This window comes from Nomascus leucogenys, chromosome 4 (assembly GCF_006542625.1).
Source record: "Nomascus leucogenys isolate Asia chromosome 4, Asia_NLE_v1, whole genome shotgun sequence".
NCBI classification, from domain to species: Eukaryota; Metazoa; Chordata; class Mammalia; order Primates; family Hylobatidae; genus Nomascus; species Nomascus leucogenys.
The window spans coordinates 94,218,341-94,243,929 of record NC_044384.1 but is presented as its reverse complement, the minus strand read 5'-3'; the positions used below and the strand labels follow the sequence as shown (position 1 = coordinate 94,243,929).

Sequence of the window (25,589 nt, the reverse complement as noted above, 5' to 3'; positions counted from 1 at the left end):
GGGTATATATCAAATATTAGGAAACACACCAGCCTGGCTGCAGCGATCACATCGTGAACACTCTGGAGCATTAGGTCTTCCACTTGAATGAGCCACTTTTCCACAGCACCCCGCGCTGCAGACGTGGAAATGAGTGCAATCAGCTCCACTCGCTCGCCCTCAGAGCTATACATGGCTTTAATGTCCAAATTGGGAAGGAACTCCAATTTAGCAATGCCCTCAAAGCATTTTTTTAAATGTGGCTGAACTCTACGCGGATCTTTGATCTCTGATAAAATCTCTAACATTTCATCATTAGATAAGAAGAAAAAACTAGGGAAAAACATGCAAATACAAAAGTTTTAGTTATAATTCATCACACGTAAGAAAATGCTTTTAATTACAGCACAACTGATTATCTATCATACCGAGGGAAGAAAAGACGTTTCTTTTCAAGATATGCGTTAAGACCTTTCATAATTTTCTCCAAAACTTCATTGCAGTTCTGCAGTTTTTCCAATAAACCTGTTAAAGAAGTGGCAGCAAGAACCTAAACGAGACACATGTATTCAAGTCAGCACTTTTATGCCAGATATAATCATAAGACTTAAATATCAATCTATACTATATGTTAAAATCTTTTAATGTTAAAAGGTTTATGAAAAAATGTCAAAGGTTTATAAAATTTGCAATGAAATTTTTTGTAGTGTAAAAACTATTAAAATTCACTAAGTTATAAATACTTATCCAAGGACACTAGTTAAAATGACAAGTTATGATTGTCATGCATATTGTCATTTCTCCTATATTATTTCGAATGATGTGAGAAAAGTCTGTTTGGCTGGTGCTCGATTTAATTCTTACTTTTACTACTGTCAACCATAAACGTAACAATTTACAGCAAGGAGTTGGCAAACTACATCCTGCAGACCAAATCCAGCCTGCTGTCAGTTTTTGTATAAGTTGTAAGCTAAAAATTATTTTCACACTTTTAGAAGTTGAAAAAATCAGAAGAATATTTTGTGACATATGAAAATATCAGTGTCCATAAAATTTCATTGTAGCATAGACCCACTCATTCATTTACAGATTATCTCTGGCTGCCTTTTCACTGCAACGACAACAGAATTGAGTAGCTGCAAAAAAGACCTGTCCAGCAAAGGCTAAAATATTTACTATTTGGCCCTTAGCAGAAAAAAGTTGCTGACCTCTGATCTACAAGAAATCATGTTTCACAAAGATTCTGAAGTCAACAGGTAAAGCAAAATCCTTAAAACTCATAAATTTCAGCACACTACTGACTCTCAGTAAGTCCAGCACAGCTAGTTTTTCATTCAGCATGGGAATAAATTGTTATTTCTTAAACTGAATACCAGATGAAAAAGTGGATGCATATCTATGGACTATGTTCACTGTGTGTATGAAAAATATATAGTCTGTCTTTCAACATTTACTGGGAGAGACATAGGAATTGAGTGAGACCAATGGAGAGAACAGCAGATTCTTCTCCATCACTCCGAGTATACAGAGTCACTAGTAGAGTGTCAGGTGAGTCACCTACACTCTTCATTCTCTCTCCCTCTCTCTTGTTCTCACTCCTCTCTCCATTTGATTTGATTTATCTATTTATTTTATGAGGAGGAGAGCAGTGAGTGTTTATAGCAGAAGGCATGTGATTCAGATGTACATTTGAAGCAGCTCCACCAGGTATACTAAAGAGTTACAAGCAACGTATCTTATGAATGGAAAAGTAAACTTATTTTAATACTTTTACATTTTCTTATATTTTTCTGAATTTTCCAGTTTGTATACAATGAGCAAGTTTAATTTTTATAATCAGAAAAAAAGTCACATGTTTTGCTTAATTTCCAAAAACAAAGGTTCACCTACTGTGAGAGAGAAAAGAAACACCTCACCTTTGGATCTTTAGCACAAAACTTCATGATATCTCTCCAGTGTCTGTCTACTGTCTGAAATTGACGCCCTTCTTCTGGCATCTGTTGCATGATATCCTCAGAACAAAAGATGGGCTCTAAGTAGAGCCATTGAGCTTGTACTTTTAACCATTCATCAATTGTTTCTTGTATTCGAATCAAGCGGTCCTCCCAGGCCTTAATGAAAAGTATACCGCACTGAATTCTAGTTATTAAAGAAAGGCTATAAATTATAGCAAGGAAAATACATTTTAAATTCACTATTATTTTTAAATAAGTGCAAACATCTGACAGCTTAAGGTTACTTACGTATGTCTCACAAAGGCTTAGAAAAATTCTAAGAGGTTTGAGGTTTTCCTAAATCACTGGAACTCACAATTGGAAATGACTGTAACATTATTTTGACCAGTTTCCTAATCTCTCGGTGGGCCATCTGGAGTCCCAAAACCATCCAAGAATATATCCTTCTCTACCAGCAGTGGTTATCAACCATGGGCAATTTTGCCTCCCACCCCAGGGAACATTTGACAATGTCTGTAGACATTTTTGGTTGTCACAACTGATGGGGGAAGATGCTACTAATGTCTAGTGGGTAAAGGCCAGAGATGCAGTTAAACAACCTATAATGTACAAGACAGCTCCCATCACAGAGAATTATACAGCCCAAAATATCAACAGTGACAGGTTGAGAAATCCTGCTCTACGTCAACACAATTTGGAGAAAAATGAACTGAAATGAAAAATAAAATGAAATAAGCCTCCTTATTCTCAAAGATCCCCTAGAAATGACAAGATATTTCATTAGCTGAAGACATTAATATAATATCTCTCTTTGGTTCTTAAATATGTGCCTAAGGTCTATGTGTCAAGAGATTAAGTCTCATATCTTCGATTTTTAAAAAATCTCTAAGACAGCTTTTAAATTTGTCTTCTAAATTCTTCTTGTTAGACAAGTAAATTTCTACAAAAAAGTAATATCTTATCAGGAAAGGCTAGGTTAGCCTGCTTCTTGGGATAATGTCCAGCCTTATGTCCTCTTGGAAGAACATTACTCTGTTTTCTCCAAATAATGACAGCCAAAATCTTCTATTAAACACTATTTATGCTCATATTAAAACCAGCTGCCTTGGTTTGAACCCCAGCTCTGTCACTTATTAGCTAGATGAATTTAGAAAAATTACCTATTCTCCTATACATTGGTTTCCTTGTCTATGACTACAGATAATAACAGTGCCTACTTTGAAGGTCAGCTGCAGGGATCAAGCGGGTTAATAAGTCTAAAGTTCCAGAGCAGCATCTGAAACATAGTTTCAAATCAATTGATATCAGGGTAAAAAATCCAGTTGTCTTTCCCCAATTTATATAGTCCCCAGTTAGAATAGTTTTCATATCCAATAAGATATGAAATAATCTTGGAGCTTCAAATACCATTTGTTTTTCTCAAGTGAACAATAATTCATTAATTACTCTAAAAGATCCTCATGCTAGCTGTTTACAACTATAATTAAAGCATAGTTACTACAAGTTACAAGAATGTAACAAAAAACAAGGTCTAGGTTTTCTAAAGTTAGAATAACTAATACCACCTGTTTTCCTCTCCAGTCTATCATTGCCATTGGAGAAGATTTTAATAAGACATTTTTCTTTTAAAAATCATTTATGTCTCAGATGTATATATTTCTATATTAAATTTTGAACATCATTTTGTATTTTATGAAATAAAATATCAAGGTTATAGGTCTATGATTTGAATAAACACTTAAAAAACCATCCAATAAGCTACTTATTACCATGAGAGCGTATATGTAATAGGATTGCAATCCATATAAATGACCAAGAGCTGATTATCATGTTTAACATACCTTGATCTCATGTTCAAATGGTTTGATGAAAGGTGAGCCTCTCATTGTCTGAGTTTTTATGATTTGATCATCAAGGATGGCCTGAATCTCATCCACTGAAGAAAGAATACAGACTCCAGTGTCACGATATAGACTTATATGAAAAGCAATATCCTCCCAAGTTCCTATCATTGTATTCATGGCTTTCTCTAATGAAAATTCCTAAAAGGGAGGAATGAAGAAAGAATGGGATGGTGAAGAAAGGACCTTATTTACTATATTGACTTTCCCTAGTGAATTCTGTAAGCATTTGATGTATTACATTATCATTTCCTTAAGATAATCTGTGACTACAGTATAACTTTTTAAGTTAGAAGGTTTTTCAACAATTTAAAAATTCCTAAGAAGAACGATTATGTAGTTTTAAAGAATTCACTTGCTATGAAAACTACTGCTGTCAATATTAAAAATGGACAAGAGAATAAAATACCTGTAGGACTTTCTCTGAAGTGGCCTTTCTACAGGCAGCCCATAGTCTGAAGATGTTTTCTGTGTACTTGAAGAACCCATCCTTTAGGGCCATACTTACCCTGCTACAACACACACATATCACATGCCACACATACAACAGTAGTCTTAATGAAAAAATTATGTACCAACACGAGCACATCATCCAACGACATCGGAATGTGGCAGAATTAAGAGGAGATCAAAGGAGTCATTTCTCGTCTGGATTCAGGACAAGTAAGCACACACTTTGTCGGGAGGGGAAAGAGTGTTTTGTTTTGTTTTTGAGACAGAGTTTCGCTCTTGTCACCCAGGCTGGAGTGCAGTGGTGCGATCTCAGCTCACTGCAACCTCCACCTCCCGGGTTCAAGGGATTCTCCTGCCTCAGCCTCCCGAGTAGCTGGGATTACAGGCACCCACTGCCATGCCCAGCTAATTTTTGTATTTTTAGTAGAGACGGGGTCTCACCATGTTGGCCAGGCTGGTCTCAAACTCCTGACCTCAGGTGATCCACCTGTCTCGGCCTCCCACAGTGCTAGGATTACAGGTGTTGAGCTACTGCACCCAGCCGGAGAGTGGTCTTCTATCACTCTCCCCCACCACCTCCCACTGCTATCCAGTACTATACACATTTAACCCCAACAAAAACTATGATTACTTGATTAATAAAGTCATCACATAAAGTATTTCAGTTGATCTTTATGTTTACCTTGCTTGCACCTGCACTTATCACTTCGAATTGTTCCAAGTATGGGGTAAGGTTTAATTTTAAAACTTTTCTCAGTGTAGTTCCAGAGTCTGGAGTCAAGTCATAGCCTACAATTTCTGACATCTGTTTCCAATGACGAGCTCTCATTCCTGGATTGCACAGAATGGAGACGGTAGGAATATATTCCTAATGGCAAAAAATATAAACAATAATAAGTCACTCATTTGACTTCCACACACATAAGATTCCATAGATGAAGCCTTGATGATATCAGGATTACATTTCTTCAATTTATTTAATATATTTCTATCAGTACAATCAAAACCTCAATTAGATTTGGAAGGAGAGAGATACTAAGAAAATGAACCTAAAGTTCACCTGCAAAAATAAGCATATAAAAATAGCCAGGAAAATTATAAGAGTAAAAAAGAAGAATGAAGGGCCAGGTGCAATGGTTCATGCCTGTAATCCCAGCACTTTGGGAGGTTGGGGTGGGAGGATTGCTTGACCCCAGGAATTTGAGGTTACAGTGAGCTAAGATTGCAACACTGCACTCTGGCCTGGGTGACAGAGTGAGGCCTTGTCTCTATTTAGAAAAAAAAAAAAAAAAGTATTATTTTAGAAATTCAAATTCATTATGTATACTATTTGCAGAAATGTATAATATATAGTTATAAACACACACACATAGCATGAATGGGGAAAATATCTGTGCCCAAATCCCAAAATGTAACAATGTTTTATCTCTGCTGAGTGACGCCTGCCTTGGCCTCCCAAAGTGCTGGGATTACAGGTATGAGCCACCATGCCTGGCCCCCTATTTTATTTTTATATGACTCATGTTTTAACTTTGTATAAGTAATAACTTAATATTGTAAATTTTTTTAATTGGAGGCCCATAAACTAGCACACTTTTTGTTTTGCTTAGTTAAGGACTTCGTTTTAATCTTGCATTGGTTATCACCATCATGTTTTTGCTTATCATCACATATTCCCTAGAATTCATCAGAATATAATATAATAGGCACTCAGTCAGTATTTTTTAAATAAATGAAGTTTTAACATCTAAAAAGTAGAAAGGACATACTCTTTATTTATTTTTTTAGACGGAATCTTGCTCCGTCCCCCAGGCTGGAGTGCAGTGATGCGATCTCGGCTCACTGCAACCTCCGCCTTCTGGATTCAAGAGATTCTCCTGCCTCAGTCTCCCAAGTAACTGGGATTATAGCCTCCTGAGTAGCCTCATGAGTAGCTGGGCCACACAAAAGTGAAAAAACTCCAAGCAGATGAGCAGACAGTAAGAGAATTGGACTTCCACATCTGCATTGCCCCTCCCTCTATTCTGTCTGGTACCAAGAGGGCAGAAAATTTCCCCCCAACTCACTGTTTCTACCCTGATAAGAGCAAGGTCAAAGTGGACAACCAGCCACCCCACCATCCTGGGTTCCCTAGCAGAAGACCTGCCCTGCCTTAACCCACAGGAAGCAACCCCAGTGCCTGAAGGGATAAATAATTCCTGTGGACAAGCAGAGACAAAGGGAGGAGATGGGACTACCATCCCCAGCCCTGGAAATGTTACTCTGTAAGCCACAGAAGATGCCAAATCAGAGTGGCTATTCTGCAGCACCACACTGTAGGAGGTTTGTCCCATAGGTCTCCTGGGCACAAACTCCTAGCCAGCTTCCCACATTGCCAGAATATACCCTGTGGGACCGTCCCCATTCAGTAAGGGCAGCACTCCCATCAGGTACTAGAGCCAAGCCAAACCTGGGTTTAAGGTGCCACCTGGAGCTGAAAAGGAAGCAGTGACCTAGCAGTAAAGAAACTCTAAGCAAATATATCCAATATAAACCAAAACAAGCCAGACAAAAAACACTGGAATAAATAATACTTCAATGCAAAGACACAGATGTACATCCAGCAAAAACAACAGCAAACAGGGAACCATGATCTCCACAAACAAACAAAGCGAAGAACCAGTAACTGACTCTAACCAGACAGGGATATGTGAGCTCTCTGACCAACAATAAACAACTAAATTCCTAACTAGACTGATCAACAAAAAGGAGAGAAAATTAAAATAATCAATATTTAGAATTAAAAAGGAGTTAGCACTATAGATTCTACAGACATTTAAAAGATAATAAAGAAATGTTATTAGCAACTTTATGGCGACAAAATCAATGACTTACAAGAAATGGACAAATTCCTTAACAATACAATCTACCAAAATTAAACACAAAATCTGAATAGCCCCTATATCTATTAAAGAAATTCTCTTTTCCGTCCCCTAGCGGGGAAATTGGCACGGGACTTGCTTCAGCCAATGTAATATGGGTGGATATGAAGTATGTCACAGCTGAGTGGAAGATCTAAACTCAGGTACATGGTTTAGCTCAGCCCTTGCTCTTTCTCTCTAACGCGAGATTGGCCCACATTAGCTCAGGACATAGCCTGTGTCCTGGAAGTTAGAAAACTCAGGAGCAGAACAGGACTGCAACTGGGAGCAGAGACTTAGCTAACCTGTGGTCCTCATGGAATATGAAGAAGAAATAAATAAGTACTTGAAAAATATATATATAGAGAGAGTCTGTTTTCAAAACCTTTCCTACAAACAAAACGTCAGGCTAAATGGTTTCATGAGTGAATGTTTCTCTAAAATAAGAAAGAAATAATACGAATTTATAAAAAACTCTTTCAGAAAACAGAGAAAATAAAACTTCCCAATTTGTTTTATAAGGCCAACATAACCCTGGTACCAAAATCTGACAAAGACATTACAAGAAAACTAAGACCAAGATCCTTCCTGAGCATAACCTCAAATATCCTGAATAAAATATGAACAAATAACAAACTATAAGAGTATTAGAAAAAAATATTTTGGCATGGGGAAGGCATTTTAAACTACAGTTCAGAACCCAAGAGCCATAAAGGAAAAGAATAAAAATAATTACATAAAAATAAAAGGCTTCTGCAAGGCAAAAGCTATCATAAGCAAGGTCAAAAAGCAAATAATAAATATTCACATCACAGACAAAGCCTAATCTCCTATATATACAGGAAAAGAAATCAATAAGAAAAAGGTCAATAATTCAACAGAAAAATAGGCAGAGGTAAGTTAAAACAGTTTACAGGAAAAGAAATATAAAACACTCTTAAATATATGAAAATATGCTTAAAATTTTACTTGCAATAAGAGAAATGAAAATTCTCCTAGTAGAGTAGCAAAAACCTAAAGTTTGATGACATTTTGTTATGAAGGTTGATGAGAGTATGTATTGGTATAACCTCTATGGAGGTTCAACTGTAGATTTTAACCTGGCATTTACTCTTCCACAATTTACCCTGCAGTCACACCTTCAAACACATGCAATTCACACACACACACACACACACCAGATTAGTCATACATTATATAGGTCTGAAAAAAATGATGAATAAGCTCCCTATATACAAGAAGAAAAGGTCTCCAAGATAAATTAAGTAAAACAAAGAAAGAAAATAATATACATTGTATGCTACACTTCATGTAAAAAGATAGAAGGATTAGAATTTATACTCACATTGTTGTATATGTAATAAAACTCTGGAACTATACACAAGAAGGTAATAACATTGATCACCTGAGTTATACAGGTGAGAACCATGAGGAGACTTTTCAGATATCTCTTTTTATATTTTTTAGACCACGCAAATGTATTCAACATTGAAAATAATTTTTAAGTTAAAAAAAATCAGGCAGCCATGGAATCTCTGAGATGAATAGACATAGACAGGAACAATGCTTGAATCCAATCACAGTTTGCGCTCTGTGCATGCTGACAGTGGAAATTTAAGGATGTATTACTGACTGTCAAAAAAAACTGTTCTTACTCTCTCTTTATAAATGAGAGCACTGAGGCACAAGTGGCTAAATATCTTGCTAAAGGTATGCCACTGCCAAGTGGAGAATTGTGCTATAACTAAGCAGTGTGGTTCCAAATCCTTCCCAATAAACTGTTACCCTATGTTGCTGCACTTAGTATAGGCTAAGTGGTCTGCCCTAGTAAATTTATGCCCTTATTTTTTTTTGAGACAGGGTCTTACTGTGTTGTGCCCAGGAATGCGGCAGTATAAGCATAGCTCACTGCAACCTCAAACTCCTCGGCTTAAGTGATCCTCCCACCTCAGCCTCCCGAGTAGCTGGGACTTCAGGTGCAGCTGAATTTTTTTTACCATGCCTGGCTAATTTTTTATTTTTTGTAGAGGTAGGGTCTCACTATGTCACCCAGGCTGGTCTTGAACTTCTGGCCTCAAATGATCCTCCTGCCTTGGCCTCCCAAAGCACTGGGATTACAGGTTACAAGTGTCATCCGCTATACCCAGCCTGCTTCCAAACCTTTCTATTTCTCTTCATTAGCACTTGATGATGAGAATAGCTCTATCAAGGCTTTGCTGAGTAATTTTGGAGTCTCGCTCTGTTGCCCAGACTGGGTATGCAGTGGCATGATCTCGGCTCACTGCAACCTCTGCCTCCCGGGTTCAAATGATTCTCCTCCCTCAGCCTCCCAAGTAGCTGGGATTACAGGTATGCACCACCATGCTCAACTAATTTTTTGTATTTTTAGTAGAGAGGTTTCACCATATTAGCCAGGCTGGTCTTGAACTCTTGACCTCAGAATAGGTGATCTGCCTGCCTCAGCCTCCCAAAGTGCTGGAATTACAGGCATAAGCCACCGTGCCTGCCCTTGAGTAATTCTTAAGATTCAGAATCCATAGGTCAACAATTTCTCTGGACTCAAAAGCCTTCACCTAAGCATTTTGCAAATGCTAAAATTTTTTAATGTATTCATCTAGAAAATATAGTTATAACCTCACTTCAAGGTTTGATTATGCTGAATTAATGGTAGGCTATTTTATTATGTTTGTTTAGTTTTATTATAGTAAATTATAAACAATGGTGTACTATTCCTATGTTTTCCGTAGGAAAATGACTTAGTGTCATTTTCAGGAAGTATGCAATCTGCCCTAATAGGTCTGAACAATCTTCTACTGCCTTTCTTGGGCCAGAGGAATTCTTTGCCCCAGTTTTGCCAGATCTGGCTTTATATGTGTATTCTCCTTGATCTGCCCCAAATATGGCTGCCATTCACCACCTAACCAGCCTTTCCTACACTCCATAGTGGTGCTTCATGATGATGAGCTAAAGTTGTGGGAATGAGACACCAAAACATCAAAGTTGCAAACAGATGTAATTCAAAAGATGAGAGGAATAAAGTGCCCTCTCTTGCCCTTACCACTTCCTCCCAAAACCAATCACTCAGCTCTGTCACAAGTACCCATGCCTAGAACAGAGGTGGGAGTGAATACATCAAAAAATTTTAGCATTTGCAAAATGCTTAGATGAAGGCTTTTGAGTCCAGAGCTTGACCAAGAGGCTGAGGCATAGCAGAGGAATTTAAAATCTTATTTTTTTCTGATTGTTTCTCCTCAGTACCTTCATTTGGCCATACTCCTTTGATTACAAGTGACAGAGACCCAATTCATTAGCCAAAGGGGAAGAAATAGTGTCTTCTTCTTGAGCCTAGGAGTCTGAGGCTGCAGTGAGCTATGACTGTGCCACTGCACAGTCAACAGAGTGAGACCCTGTCTAAAAAGTAATAATAGGCCAGATGTGGTGGCTCATGCCTGTAATCCCAGCACTTTGGGAGGCCAGCGTGGACAGATTGCTTGAGCACAGGAGTTTGAGACCAGCCTGGGCAACACAGCAAAACCCCATCTCTTCAAAAAATTAGCCAGGCATGGTGGTACACACCTGTAGCACCAGCTACTCAGGAGGCTGAGGTGGGAGGATCGCTTGAGCCCAGGAGGTGGCAGTGGCAGTGAGTCACCACTACACTCCAGCCTGGGCCATAGAGCAAGACCCTGTCTCAAAAATTATTAATAATAATAAATAATAAACATGTAAAACCAGAAGATTGGCTTTATAATTTATATATTAGGTAACAGAAAAGCTGAGAAGGTAGCTATAACATTAAAATGTTATTATATATATTTATACCTTAAAAGCTTTTATCTGTTCCATGACTGTACTGCACATAGTAATAGTAGCATTCTCTTTTGGTTCTTCTTCAATTTTCTCTTCTTCCAAAGACCGTTTTCTTGCTGCCTTTCTTTTTTCTTGTAATTCTTTCTTTAGCTTCGTTTGGAAAAATTTCAGTGTCTTAAAAATTTCTCGGGAAAACTCTTCCACATCAGCCTCCATGCTTTCCCCATTGAGGTCCAAAAACCCTCCATCCATCCACCTGAATTGAAAGAAAAAATATTATTAAACTCAGACTTTTGAAGTTTGAAGGGGTCTTAGAGATCCTTTAGGCTAGACCCCTTGTTTTTTAAGAGAGAAAAATGAGAGCAAGAGCTGTTAACAGTTTTTTCAGGCACACAAGTAGAGCTGATGGTAGAAAGACAGAACTAAAATAATCATTTTGACTATGCTGCATGTGCTAAAATATGTATCAGATTATAAATGGATGATTAACAGTCCCCAAATAAAATGCAGATTCACATTAGAGAAATGCAAATCAAACCACAATGAGAATGGCTATTATTAAAAAGTAAAACAAAAAAACAAAAAACAGATGTTGTGGAGAAAAGGGAATGCTTATACACTGTTGCACTGTTGGTGGGACTGTAAATTAGCTGAGCCACTGTGGAGAGTAGTTTGGAGATTTTTCAAAGAATTTAAAACAGAACTACCATTTGACCCAGCAATCCCATTACTGGGTATATACCCAAAGGAAAATAATCATTCTGCCAAAAAGACACATGTACTTGTCTGTTCATCACAGCACTATTCACAATAGCAAAGACATGGAGTCAACCTAGGTGCCCATCAACAGTGGATTGAATAAAAAAAATTTGGTACATATACACCATGGAATACAATGCAACCTTAAAAAAAGAATGAAATCATGCCCTATGCAGCTGAAGGTCATTGTCCTAAGCAAATTGATGCAGGAACAGAAAACCAAATACCTCATGTTCTCAGTTTGAAGTGGGAGCTAAGCCCTGAGTATACCTGAACATAGAGATGGGAACAACAGACACTGGGAACTACTAGAGGTGGGAGAGAGGGAGGGGAGCAAGGGCTGAGAAACTACCTATTAGGTGCTGTGCTCACTACCTGGGAAATAGGATCATTTGTACCCCAAATATCAGTGTCATGCAATATACCCATGAAACGAACCTGCACATGTTTCCGAATCTAAAATAAAAGTGGAAATTATAAAACAAAAATAAAAATAAAATGCAATTTGACTCCATACTTCTAATTTTGGGGGTAAACATTAGTGAAATTAATCTATTGTATTAAAAAGGGAATTGACTCTCAGAAACCAAAATGACAACTCATATATATATTTTTTTCATGTCAGAAGGGTAATGTGCCAACATTGTAACAACGTTTGAGGGAAGCACATCTCTCACACATGAGCATGAAAATCCAATCATTATGCTCATAAACCAGAAAAGGATCTCAGATATTATATTAGTAAGGTTAGTGGGACCTTAGCAGCACTGGATGCTTCTCCTATATGGTACCTGGTTCTCTTTCAAATGGACATATAAATCCTACTTTTAAACACTTAATACACCATGGAATACTATGCAGCCATAAAAAATGATGAGTTCGTGTCCTTTGTAGGGACATGGATGAAACTGGAAAACATCATTCTCAGTAAACTATCGCAAGGACAAAAAACCAAACACCGCATGTTCTCTCTCATAGGTGGGAATTGAACAATGAGAACTCATGGACACAGGAAGGGGAACATCACACTCCGGGGACTGTTGTGGGGTGGGGGGAGGGGGGAGGGACAGCATTAGGAGATACACCTAATGCTAAATGACGAGTTAATGGGTGCAGGAAATCAACATGGCACATGGATACATATGTAACAAACCTGCACATTGTGCACATGTACCCTAAAGCCCTAAAGTATAATAAAAAAAATAAAATAAAATAAAATAAAAAATAAAAATAAAAAAATAAAAATAAACACTTAATCAAAAAAAATCAATTTATATTTTACAAATTATTTTCTATCATTTGCTTGATTTTTATTACATTACCAGCAATTACCGTTTTTCTGATCGTTGCCACTTCAAAACAAAATTAAAAAACTTCTGATAGGGCTCAATGTTAACTTTTAATTTATCCAGTTCAGGATATTTTGTCAATTCCCACTTGAAAAGTTCCTCTTCTTTATTAATAAACTGCACTGCTTCTTCAGATTCCTGAATACGTTTTTGTAGTTGTCTTACATCTGTCACATACTGAAAGCAAATTTTTTGTCTTAAAAAATATTCAAGTAATGTTATAAAAAGAAAATCATATGATACTGTGTACAATATGTCCTTGTATTTATACAACAAGTTTATTTTTAGGCTGGAGTGCAGTGGCGTGATCCGGGCTCACTGCAACCTCTGCCCCGCTGGTTCAAGCGATCCTCCCGCCCCAGCCTACTGAGTAGCTGGGACTACAGATGTGGACCACCACGCCCAGCTAATTTTTGTATTTTTAGTAGAGACGGGGTTTTGCCATGTTGGCTAGGCTGGTCTCGAACTCCTGACCTCAGGTGATCTGCCCACCTCAGCCTCCCAAAGTGCTGGGATTACAGGAGTGAGCCACTGTGGCCGGCCTATACAGCAACTTTAAATATTAACTTCACAACATAACTATGATTGAGAGCAAAAGGTACAATTATGCCTACTCTACAAATAGAGAACGGAGTCACAAGAAAGATAACATAGTTCCAGTTTTGGGCCTAAGAGTCAGGTCTTTGTTTGCCAGCCTGGGCAACGTGGCAAAACCCCATCTCTACAAGAAAATACAAAAAATTAGCAGGGCATGGTGGCACACGCCTGTTAGTCCCAGCTACTCAGGAGGCTGAGACTACATATAAAGTATTTAAATAAATATTTACGTATTTTACTATATATTATAGTATTAGATAAATATGTATGTATATATGTAATATATAGAAAAATATAGAGTAAACATAAAAAAAGAGTAAACTTATATTTTTCTATATTTTTAAATTTATGTTAACATGTCCTGTATGACTCTATGGGCTGGCCATAGCTATTGTCTCATATATTTATCAGACCTGTTGCATGCGCTCCAGCTCTGCAAATTCTGTAAACTCCCCCATGCGGCGTGATTCCTTTTCTATTTCCAAAATAAGTTTCTCTCTCTTGGCCATTAGTTCATTTTCTTTTTTATGTTTAGCATTCTCAATTAGCTTTTTAAAAGACAATTTGATCATGTTAGTTAATCTGTAACAAAGAATTACCAAGTCAGAAATCCAAATACTGTGTATAACAATAAAAACCATCAGAGAAGTAAAAATTGAGTACAAAAATAAAACAATGCCTATAATTACTAATATAAAAATGCAAAGAATAATAAACCACACAGAAAAACATTCCTAGATCTCCAAAGTGACTTTAACAACTCATATTCATTAATTAAATACTTTATTTAACAGATTCTAGGATAATAATAAAATTACCATTTATTGAGCATGTGCCATGTATCAAGAACTATTAAATACCTTACCTATATTATTACTAGTATTATTATTCTCATTTCAGAGAAAAGAAATTGAATCTTATGGAAGTCATGTTCATGTTCACAAAATCATAAAAATCAAAATCTGGATTAGAATCTTGGTTTATCTGATTGAAGGCCACGCTTTTTATTACAATACCACCTTACCTCCCAATTCAGGTTAAACTGATTTACATTAGGACTTTTTCAATATCTGAAATATATTCAGTCTGATATAAAATTGTAAATGTTATCACTGTGATATTGAACTATTTAATTTCTCTGAGTCTCATATTTCTCATCTATAAAATGGAAGAAATGGGAGCACATAGGATTTTTATGAGAGTTAAATAATTGAATAAATGGAAAGCACTTTCTCAGTTAAGTGCTTCTATTATTAATTTATATAATAGTTCTGACTTTCTAAATGTCAGCCCCACTACTTACCAGACCTTGTGAGTTAAGCCTAACAGCTTGTCTTAAGCCTAGAGGACCATAAGTGTGGCCAGTCTCAAACTCATATTGACACACAAAATTACTTTTAAAGTTAGATGGCCAGGAGATATGAAAATTAAATGTGAATGATGTGCTTGAAATGTCAGATTACAAAAATACATACTGAAAAATATATTTACCTCATCATTTTCATCAAAGATGAGATTAATTTTCCTAGGCCACATGAGGACAGTTGCATTTAAAGCTAAGTCTTCTTGAGGAAACAGGAAAACATCTAAAAAGTAACTCATTTGGCGTTTAGATTCCTACAAAAGAAACTCTGGATATAATATGTCATATAGAAAATCTAAGTCATTATGAAAAAGAGAAGAACCAACAACAATCTCTAATACCCTTTCAGATTTCAATTTGACTCAGATTATTAAATGATATTTTATATATCACCCAAACCGGATGGGTATTTCAATAGCTGCAGTATTATTTGTCTTGCTTCATGCCACATAATTGTATACTTTTATGCTAGAAATAAGGCTTTTAAAAAGTTTTCACTTGCAGTTGATTTAACAAAGGAACTTTTGGTCCTCCCTTGTTTATGACTGAAAAACGTAATTAAATCTTCAGAAGTCCTTTAATTTTGATTTTAAAGGATTTTAAATTATTTTATTCTTATAAATTTTTTTATTTTTGAATCTTTGATGACAAAGATTTTAGTATCTTTTCTTTTGTTTTGTATCTTCACTGACATCACCACCTTTTTGGCCTACTTCACAAGTTGCTGTATGCAATAGTCCAGAATATTGTGGTATGTAATAGTTCAGAAAAAGTTGGAGGTGAGTTGGCCAGGTACGGTAGCTGACACCTGTAATCCCAGCACTTTGGGAAGCTGAGGCGGGTGAATCACCTGAGGTCAGGAGTTAGAGACCAACCTGGCCAACATGGTGAACCCCCATCTCTACTAAAAATACAAAAATTAGCTGGGCGTGGTGACGCACGTCTGTAGTCCCAGCTACTTGGAGGCTGAGGCAGGAGAATTGCTTGAACCCAGGAGGCAGAGGTTGCAGTGGGCCGAGATTGTGCCACTGCACTCCAGCCTGGGCGACAGAGTGAGACTCCATCTCAAAAAAAAAAAAGTTGGAGGTGAGTTGCAAAGAAAAAAAACTCTTAAAACAATAGATTATCTGAGTAGACAGGTTGAATATTTTTACCCTCTATATCTTTCATTGCTCTATAAGCTGTACTGTAGTACTAATTTTTAAGAATTGAAATACAGATTCAAAGGCAAATTTAAGGTTTTTGATTTTATATTATACATATGTATATGTATATATATACATCTATATACAATATAGATATAAAATTATGTATTGAAAATAACATTAAATATGTATTTTGTACATTCTATATATTATGTATATACAATGCACATAGAAATAAAACTTTAAAATAAAAAACAATCCATGTAATTCATTATATTAATAGATTAAAGAGAAAAAGCATATGATCACCACAGTAGATGCAAAAAAGCATGTAGTGAAATTCAAAGTCCACTCATACTAATTTTTCTTTTCAAAAAACCTAGTAGCACATCAACAATAGAAGGGAATTTATTAATCTGGCAAAAGTACCTGTATAAAACCTACGACAAATGTCATACTTAATAGTGAAATCTTGAAAGCTTTCCCCTTAAGGTTGGGATAAAGATGGGAAACCTGCCATCCACTGCTATTCAACATTGTACTAGAGTCCCAGACAGTTCATCGTTGCAAAGAAAATACAGTTTTGCAAATGTGTAACATTCGATCAGGAAAAACAAAACTGTCATTATTTCCAAGTTGTATAATGGTATATGCAGACATTCCAAAATAATCTTCAGATAAACTATTAAAATTAAGAAGAGAAATTTAAAATATATAAAAATATTAAAGTTAAAATTTTGTTTTGGAGATGGAGTTTCACTCTTGTTGCCCAGGCTAGAGTGCAATGGTGCAATTTCGGCTCACTGCAACCTCCGCCTCCCATATTCAAGTGATTCTCTTGCCTCAGCCTCCCAAGTAGCTGGGATTACAGGCATGTGACACCACGCCCAGCTAACTTTTTGTATTTAGCAGAGATGGGGTTTCACCATGTTGGTCAGGCTCTCGAACTCCTGACCTCAGGTGATCCACCCACGTCGGCCTCCCAAAGTGCTAGGATTTTAGGCATGAGCCACTGTGCAGGGCCTAAAGTTCAAATTTTTAAATAGAAAAGTTTAAAAGAAAAATTGAGCGATGGGTATTAAATTAGTATATAAAAATAAATTTTGGTGGAGCATGGTAGCTCACGCCTGTAATCCCAGCACTTTGGGAGGCCAAGTCGGGCAGATCATGAGGTCAAGAGATGGAGACCATCCTGGCCAACATGGTGAAACCCTGTCTCTACTAAAAATACAAAAATTAGCTGGCTGTGGTGGTGCTAGCTGGGTGTGGTGGCGTGTGCCTGTAGTCCCAGCTACTCAGGAGGATGAGACAGGAGAATCTCTTGAACCCGGGAGGCAGAGGTTGCAGTGAGCCGGGATCGTGCCATTGCACTCCAGCCTGGTGACAGAGCGAGACTCTTTCTCAAAAAAAAAAAAAAAAAAAGGCCAGTGGAACAGAACAAGCTGCCTCAAGACAGATCTACACATATATGGACACAGTGGGGATGGTCTCTTCAATAAATATGTAATTGCTCATCTATATGGGAAAATATTTAAATTGGACCTCACATTATTTACAGAAACAAATTTTCAGGATTGAAACCTAAATCTCAAAAGCAAAACTAAACAGCTTCTAGAAAAGGGTGGAAGAAAAATATCTTTGAACCAAGGTAGGAAAGGATTTCTTAAATAAAACACAGAAAGCACTAGGTATAAAATAAAAGATTGCTCCATTTAACTGCACTAAAATTAAGGCAACATGGCAAGACCTTGTCTCCAACAGGAAGAAAGAAAGAGAGAAAGAAAGAGAGAGACAGAAAGAGAGAGAGAGAAAGAGAGAGAAAAAAGAAAGAGAAAGAAAGAAAAAGAAAGAAAGAAAGAAAAAAGAAAAGATTGCTCCATTTATTATAAAATAAAAGATGGCTCCATTCAACTGCATTAAAATTAAGGACTTCTGTTCATCAAAAACACCATTAAAAAGTTAAATTACAGAGTGAATAAAAAGATACCTAATAATATATTAAAAATTACTACATTGAACTGTATACTTAAAAACGGTTAAAATGGTAAATTTTTTGTTATGTTCATTTTACCACTTTTTTAACTGCTACAAATCAATAAGGAAAAGGTACATAACCCAAAAAAATAAAGGAGCAAAATGTATGTACTATCATTTCACAAAAGAGGCACTCCAAATAGCCAATAAGCATATGAAAAGTATTCAAATTCATTTCTTTTTAGGAAAATGCAAATTGAAAATACCATAACTTTCACCCAATAGACTGGCAAAATTTAAACCATCTCACAATTGCAAGTAAGAATGTTAAAATAATAGACACTTTGTGCACTGCTAATAGGAGTCTAAAACTGGAACTACTTAGAAAAGAATTTTGCCTTAATTAGTAAAGGTGAATAAAAGCATATCTTATAACACCTGGAAGAAATGAATGAATGTGTGCACTGGGATACATGTGTAAAAATGTTCACAGAAGCATTGCCAGTAATATCAAAAGCAGAAATAACCAAATATCCAGAACAGTAAAATTTTTAAAATAAATTATTGTATACAATGTGGAATGGATACAATATCAAATGGAATACTAGACAGCAATGAAAATCAGCTAAAGTTAAGGAACAATGACATTACTAACATAACACTGACAAGAGGTAAAAGAATATAAACAGTATGATTCCCTTTATATAAAGACCAAAATCAGAAGAAATTAACTATATTGATTAGAAATGCAAGTTTAAGTTGTATAACTATAAAAAAAAACAAGGAAGTAATCACTATAAAAATCAGAATAGGCCTGGCACAGTGGCTCATGCCTGTAATCCTAGCACTTTGGGAGGCTGAGGCGGGCAGATCATAAAGTCAGGAGTTCCAGACCAGCCTGGCCAATATGGTGAAGCCCCGTCTCTACTAAAAATACAAAAATTAGCCAGGCGTAGTGGCGGGTGCCTATAGTTCCAGCTACTCGGGAGACCGAGGCAGGAGAATCACCTGAACATGGGAGAGGTTGCAGTGAGCCAAAACCTCACCACTGCACTCCAGCCTGAGTGACAGAGCGAGACTCCGTCTCAAAAAAATAAAAAATAAAAAATTTAAAAAATCAGAATAGTGCCAACATCCAGAAGATGAGGGATTATGATGGGCTTCTAGAGTGTTGGCAAGGTTCTATTTATTTTCCTAGGTGGTAATTACTGGCTGTTTACTTTAGAACATTCCAAACTGTACAATTTGTGTTTTATGTAATTTTGGTATATGTGTTGTTTAACATTTTTAAAAGTTTTTTAAACAAAGAATAAGAGTAAAATATAGGTAAATAGGTACATAATCTTGTGCTAGAAAAGGTAAAAGCATACCATTAAATGCAGAAACTATAAAAGAAAAAAATATTTTTAAAAATCTATATTGTTTAAGGATATACACACAACTGGTTAAACTAAAGAAATTCAAAGCTAAGGGGGTGGAGCCAAGATGGCCAAATAGGAACAGCTCCAGTCTACAGCTCCCAGCGTGAGCGACGCAGAAGATAAGTGATTTCTGCATTTCCAACAGAGGTACCCTGTTCATCTCACCAGGGAATGTTGGAAAGTGGGTGCAGGACAGTGGGTGCAGTGCACTGAGTGTGAGCCGAAGCATGGTGAGGCATCGCCTCACCCAGGGAGTGCAAGGGGTCAGGGAATTCCCTTTCCTTGTCAAAGAAAGGGGTGACAGACAGCACCTGGAAAATCAGGTCACTCCCACCCTAATACTGCTCTTTTCCAACGGTCTTAGCAAACAGCACACCAGGAGATCATACCCTGCGGACAGAGCCTCGCTCATTGCTAGCACAGCAGTCTGAGATCAAACTGCAAGGTGGCAGAGAGGCTGGGGGAGGGGCGCCCGCCATTGCCGAGGCTTGAGTAGGCAAACAAAGTGGCTGGGAAGCTCGAACTGGGTGGAGCCCACAGCAGCTCAAGGAGGCCTGCCTGCCTCTGTAGGCTCCACCTCTGGGGACAGGGCACAGACAAACAAAAGGCAGCAGAATCCTCTGCAGACTTAAATGTCCCTGTCTGACAACTTTGAAGAGAGTAGTGGTTCTCCCAGCATGCAGCTGGGGATCTGAGAACGGACAGACTGCCTCCTCAAGTGGGTCCCTGACCCCCAAGTAGCCTAACTGGGAGGCACCCCCAAGTAGGGGCAGACTGACACTTCACACAGCCGGGTACTCCTCTGAGACAAAACTTCCAGAGGAATGATCAGGCAGCAACATTTGCTGTTCACCAATATCCGCTGTTCTGCAGCCACCGCTGCTGATACCCAGGCAAACAGGGTCTGGAGTGGACCCCCAGCAAACTCCAGCAGACCTGCAGCTGAGGGTCCTGACTGTTAGAAGGAAAACTAAGGAACAGAAAGAACATCCACACCAAAACCCCATCTGTACGTTATCATCATCAAAGACCAAAGGTAGATAAAACCACAAAGATGGGGAAAAAACAGAGCAGAAAAACTGGAAACTCTAAAAATCAGAGCGCCTCTCCTCCTCCAAAGGAACACAGCTCCTCACCAGCAACGGAACAAAGCTGGATGGAGAATGACTTTGACGAGTTGAGAGAAGAAGGCTTCAGATGATCAAACTACTCCGAGCTAAAGGAGGAAGTTCGAACCCATGGCAAAGAAGTTAAAGACCTTGAAAAAAAATTAGATGAATGGCTAACTAGAATAACCAATGCAGAGAAGTCCTTAAAGGAGCTGATGGAGCTGAAAACCAAGGCACAAGAACTACGTGACAAATCCACAAGCCTCAGTAGCCGATTCGATCAACTGGAAGAAAGGGTATCAGTGATGGAAGATCAAATGAATGAAATGAAGTGAGAAGAGAAGTTTAGAGAAAAAAGAATAAAAAGAAATGAACAAAGTCTCCAAGAAATATGGGACTATGTGAAAAGACCATATCTACATCTGATTGGTGTACCTGAAAGTGACGGGGAGAATGGAACCAAGTTGGAAAACACTCTGCAGGATATTATCCAGGTGAACTTCCCCAATCTAGCGAGGCAGGCCAACATTCAAATTCAGGAAATACAGAGAACGCCACAAAGATACTCCTCTAGAAGAGCAACTCCAAGACACATAATTGTCAGATTCACCAAAGTTGAAATGAAGGAAAAAATGTTAAGGGCTGCCAGAGAGAAAGGTCGGGTTACCAACAAAGGGAAGCCCATCAGATTAACAGCTGAGCTCTTGGCAGAAACTCTACAAGCCAGAAGAGAGTGGGGGCCAATATTCAACATTCTCAAAGAAAAGAATTTTCAACCCAGAATTTCATATCCAGCGAAACTAAGCTTCATAAGTGAAGGAGAAATAAAATCCTTTACAGACAAGCAAATGCTGAGAGATTTTGTCACCACCAGGCCTGCCCTAAAAGAGCTCCTGAAGGAAGCACTAAACATGGAAAGGAACAACCGGTACCAGCCACTGCAAAAACATGCCAAATTGTAAAGACCATCGAGGCTAGGAAGAAACTGTATCAAGTAATGAGCAAAATAACCAGCTAACATCTTAATGACAGGAAAAAATTCACACATAACAATATTAACCTTAAATGTAAATGGGCTAAATGCTCCAATTAAAAGACACAGACTGGCAAATTGGATAGAGTCAAGACCCATCAGTGTGCTGTATTCAGGAAACCCATCTCACATGCAGAGACACACTAGGCTCAAAATAAAGGGATGTAGGAAGATCTACCAAGCAAATGAAAAACAAAAAAAGGCAGGGGTTGCAATCCTAGTCTCTGATAAAACCGACTTTAAACCAACAAAGATCAAAAGAGACAAAGAAGGCCATTACATAATGGTAAAGGGATCAATTCAACAAGAAGAGCTAACTATCCTAAATATATATGCACCCAATACAGGAGCACCCAGATTCATAAAGCAAGTCCTTAGAGACCTACAAAGAGACTTAGACTCCCACACAATAATAACGGGAGACTTTAAAACCCCACTGTCAACATTAGACAGATCAGTGAGACAGAAAGTTAACAAGGATATCCAGGAATTGAACTCAGCTCTGCACCAAGCAGACCTAATAGACATCTACAGAACTCTCCACCCCAAATCAACAGAATATACATTCTTCTCAGCACCACACCGCACTTATTCCAAAATTGACCACATAATTGGAAGTAAAGCACTCCTCAACAAATATAAAAGAACAGAAATTATAACAAACTGTCTCTCAGACCACAGTGCAATCAAACTAGAACTCAGGATTAAGAAACTCACTCAAAACCACTCAACTACATGGAAACTGAACAACCTGCTCCTGAATGACTACTGGGTACATAACGAAATGAAGGCAGAAATAAAGATGTTCTTTGAAACCAACGAGAACAAAGACACAACATACCAGAATCTCTGGGACACATTTAAAGCAGTGTGTAGAGGGAAATTTATAGCACTAAATGACCACATGAGAAAGCAGGAAAGATCTAAAATTGACACCCTAACATCACAATTAAAAGAACTAGAGAAGCAAGAGCAAACACATTCAAAAGCTAGCAGAAGGCAAGAAATAACTAACATCAGAGCAGAACTGAAGGAAATAGAGACACAAAAAACCCTTCAAAAAATCAATGAATCCAGGAGCTGGTTTTTTGAAAAGATCAACAAAATTGATAGACTGCTAGCAAGACTAATAAAGAAGAAAAGAGAGAAGAATCAAATAGACACAATAAAAAATGATAAAGGGGATATCACCACCGATCCCACAGAAATACAAACTACCATCAGAGAATACTATAAACACCTCTGCGCAAATAAACTAGAAAATCTAGAAGAAATGGATAAATTCCTCGAAAAATACACCCTCCCAAGACTAAACCAGGAAGAAGTTGAATCTCTGAATAGACCAATAACAGGCTCTGAAATTGAGGCAATAATTAATATCTTACCAACCAAAAAGAGTCCAGGACCAGATGGATTCACAGCCGAATTCTACCAGAGGTATAAGGAGGAGCTGGTACTATTCCTTCTGAAACTACTCCAATCAATAGAAAAAGAGGGAATCCTCCCTAACTCATTTTATGAGGCCAGCATCATCCTGATACCAAAGCCTGGCAGAGACACAACAAAAAAAGAGAATTTTAGACCAATATCCCTGATGAACATCGATGCAAAAATCCTCAACAAAATACTGGCAAACCAAATCCAGCAGCACATCAAAAAGCTTATCCACCATGATCAAGTGGGCTTCATCCCTGGGATGCAAGGCTGGTTCAACATATGCAAATCAATAAATGTCATCCAGCATATAAACAGAACCAATGACAAAATTATCTCAATAGATGCAGAAAAGGCCTTTGACAAAATTCAACAGCCCCTCATGCTAAAAACTCTCAATAAATTAGGTATTGATGGGATGTATCTCAAAATAATAAGAGCTATCTATGACAAACCGACAGCCAATATCATACTGAATGGGCAAAAACTGGAAGCATTCCCTTCGAAAACTGGCAGAAGACAGGGTTGCCCTCTCTCATCACTCCTATTCAACATACTGTTAGAAGTTCTGGCCAGGGCAATCAGGCAGGAGAAGGAAATAAAGGGTATTCAATTAGGAAAAGAGGAAGTCAAATTGTCCCTGTTTGCAGATGACATGATTGTATATCTAGAAAACCCCATTGTCTCAGCCCAAAATCTCCTTAAGCTGATAGGCAACTTCAGCAAAGTCTCAGGATACAAAACCAATGTGCAAAAATCACAAGCATTCTTAAACACCAATAACAGACAAACAGAGAGCCAAATCATGAGTGAACTCCCATTCACAATTGCTTCAAAGAGAATAAAATACCTAGGAATCCAACTTACGAGGGATGTGAAGGACCTCTTCAAGGAGAACTACAAACCACTGCTCAATGAAATAAAAGAGGATACAAACAAATGGAACAACATTCCATGCTCATGGGTTGGAAGAATCAATATCGTGAAAACAGCCATAGTGCACAAGGTAATTTATAGATTCGATGCCATCCCCATCAAGCTACCAATGACTTTCTTCACAGAATTGGAAAAAACTACTTTAAAGTTCATATGGAACCAAAAAAGAGCCCGCATCGCCAAGTCAATCCTAAGCCAAAAGAACAAAGCTGGAGGCATCATGCTACCTGACTTCAAACTACACTACAAGGCTACAGTAACCAAAACAGCATGGTACTGGTACCAAAACAGCATGGTACTGGTACCAAAACAGAGATATAGATCAATGGAACAGAACAGAGCCCTCAGAAATAATGCCACATATCTACAACCATCTGATCTTTGACAAACCTGACAAAAACAAGAAATGGGGAAATGATTCCCTATTTAATAAATGGTGCTGGGAAAACTGGCTAGCCATATGTAGAAAGCTGAAACTGGATTCCTTCCTTACATCTTATACCAAAATTAATTCAAGATGGATTAAAGACTTACATGTTAGACCTAAAACCATAAAAACCCTAGAAGAAAACCTAGGCAGTACCATTCAGGACATAGGCATGGGCAAGGACTTCATGTCTAAAACACCAAAAGCAATGGCAACAAAAGCCAAAATTGACAAATGGGATCTAATTAAACTGAAGAGCTTCTGCACAGCAAAAGAAACTACCATCAGAGTGAACAGGCAACCTACAGAATGGCAGAAAATTTTTGCAATCTACCCATCTGACAAAGGTCTAATATCCAGAATCTACAAAGAACTCAAACAAATTTACAAGAAAAAAACAACCCCATCAAAAAGTGGGCAAAGGATATGAACAGACACTTCTCAAAAGAAGACATTTATGCAGCCAAAAGACACATGAAAAAATACTCATCATCACTGGCCATCAGAGAAATGCAAATCAAAACCACAGTGAGATACCATCTCACACCAGTTAGAATGGCCACCATTAAAAAGTCAGGAAACAACAGGTACTGGAGAGGACGTGGAGAAATAGGAACACTTTTACACTGTTGGTGGGACTGTAAACTAGTTCAACCATTGTGGAAGACAGTGTGGCAATTCCTCAGGGATGCAGAACTAGAAATACCATTTGACCCAGCAATCCCATTACTGGGTATATACCCAAAGGATTATAAATCATGCTGCTATAAAGACACATGCACACGTATGTTTATTGCGGCACTATTCACAGTAGCAAAGACTTGGAACCAACCCAAATGTCCAACAATGATAGACTGGATTAAGAAAATATGGCACATATACACCACGGAATACTATACAGCCATAAAAAATGATGAGTTCACATCCTTTGTAGGGACATGGATGAAGCTGGAAACCATCATTCTCAGCAAACTATCGCAAGGACAAAAAACCAAACACTGCATGTTCTCACTCATAGATGGGAATTGAACAATGAGAATACCT

The 25,589-nt window shown here is 37.7% G+C and overlaps 1 protein-coding gene and 1 non-coding gene across 2 annotated transcripts in view; both read right to left on the bottom strand.

The window, feature by feature from the left end:
• DNAH12 (dynein axonemal heavy chain 12) overlaps positions 1-25,589 on the bottom strand; it is a 246,885-nt gene that overhangs the window by 158,762 nt on the left and 62,534 nt on the right. Inside the window, exons 14-22 of the mRNA XM_030810168.1 lie at positions 15,195-15,320; positions 14,117-14,251; positions 13,090-13,283; positions 11,011-11,254; positions 4,971-5,156; positions 3,776-3,976; positions 1,896-2,090; positions 408-529; positions 30-312 (exon numbers count right to left, since the gene is read on the bottom strand). Of these exons, the coding sequence (XP_030666028.1) occupies positions 30-312; positions 408-529; positions 1,896-2,090; positions 3,776-3,976; positions 4,971-5,156; positions 11,011-11,254; positions 13,090-13,283; positions 14,117-14,251; positions 15,195-15,320 (1,686 nt within the window). The remainder of the gene's footprint in view (positions 1-29; positions 313-407; positions 530-1,895; positions 2,091-3,775; positions 3,977-4,970; positions 5,157-11,010; positions 11,255-13,089; positions 13,284-14,116; positions 14,252-15,194; positions 15,321-25,589) is intronic.
• LOC115834980 lies at positions 12,377-12,482 on the bottom strand. Its single transcript, XR_004029960.1, has one exon. It is a non-coding gene; the product is annotated as a small nucleolar RNA U13 (small nucleolar RNA).